We start from the raw sequence: 1,508 nt of genomic DNA, 5'->3' as shown, positions 1-1,508 counted from the left end.
TAAAATCGGACGTTTTAGTCCTCAAAGAAAATTAATACACAAATCAGTCCCCTGGTTTCTCTCCGGCAGCCAAAAAATTCCCAAACCGATTTCTCCATTTTATGCAACCGGAAAAAGTTAAAGTGGTAAAGTTAGTCTCTAGTGTGTCCAACAACATGTACATATGTCACAGAAGGACAAATTAGTCCCCAGCCACCTAATCAAAACGGCGCCGTTTAGCGCTTGGTACCAAACGTTGTGTTTTGTTGGGAGACACAAGGTCACGCTTCTTCTCCTCTACCTCAACCCCTCTCTACTCGAATAGAAACGTCTTCTTCATTGAAACTTTTGGAACCCTAGTTTATCAACAGCTACAATGACACCAAGCAAAGGAAGCTTGTCGTCTTTAAATTGCCATGGTGGGAGACTCAGCGGTGGCCATAGTTGCAACAATATCGGAGACGGTGACATCAACAGCCTAAGCAAAGTTGAAATTCTCAAAGGACAACACCCAAAATGTCTATGCGGTTTGTATGCAATAATCTCCACTTCAAGGACTCATAAAAATCTGGGTAGATTATTTTTTGGATGCCCACTATATAAGGTAAATAATTGTAGGGTTCCAAATAATTTACGTTCTATAAAAATTGTGTTGAAGAGCTGTGTTTGTGTGATGAGCAGGAAAAATTTTCTCATTGTAAGTTCTTTGCATGGGTTGACAAGATTTTTGACAATAAGTTGAAGAATGATGATTCAGTGAAGAATGTCGCCATAGGTGGTGGTGAGATTGTTGCTAATATTTCACCCATGTATGATACTGATGATGCTGGTTTGGAACACAAACTGATAGAGTTGCAAAATAGAATTGACTTGTTAGAGATTCAGAAAAATGTAGTCCCAAAAGCTGAGGACAAGAATAGATGTACGAATGTAGTACTTGTTATCATGTTCCTTGCAGTGTTAGTGTTGATTTTGTCAGTTACAATAGCTATTTTGTAAGTTATATGTTAGTTCTTATTATGCAAATTTGTATGCTTTTTTTGTGATCTTAAATGCTTGTGAGAAGAAAGAAAATTGATGCAATATATCACCTTAAAAGTTTTCTTCCAAAATTGTTTGGTTGATGACCTTTGTGAATCCAAACACAAAATCATATTGCTATGTTATGTAGTCAAATAAATAATGAAAAAGAAAAACAACAGCACCATTACTTATAAGTTCCACTAATATGTAGAACGAAATGAATAATGAAAAAAAAAACAACAGCACCATTACTTATAATAGCAAATATATTGCTTTAATGTCAAATAGCAACTTCAAAACATAAGATGCAAGTAGCATATTCAACATAATAAAAACAACATAACTGTCACAGTAGCAACTTAAACTAAAGTCAGAATTCGACCATACATAAGCCGAAACATAATCCAAAAAAAAGTTTCATCCACACTAATCTCTCATCAATTCCTAAATTAAGAGTCTTCCAAGTTTAGGTCCATCAACTTGAAAGCTCATTACCAAAAAAAAAT

At 35.1% G+C, this 1,508-nt stretch overlaps 1 protein-coding gene across 1 annotated transcript; it reads left to right on the top strand.

Annotated features, from left to right (window-relative positions):
- On the top strand, window positions 356-978 carry LOC107632830. The gene is made up of 2 exons (XM_016336479.1): window positions 356-583; window positions 661-978. Exons 1-2 carry the CDS (start codon window positions 356-358, stop codon window positions 976-978), a joined length of 546 nt encoding a protein of 181 aa, XP_016191965.1.

This window comes from Arachis ipaensis, chromosome B03 (assembly GCF_000816755.2).
Source record: "Arachis ipaensis cultivar K30076 chromosome B03, Araip1.1, whole genome shotgun sequence".
NCBI lineage: Eukaryota > Viridiplantae > Streptophyta > Magnoliopsida > Fabales > Fabaceae > Arachis > Arachis ipaensis.
Note: the sequence above shows the minus strand (reverse complement) of the source record. Positions and strands in the feature narration are given on the sequence as shown.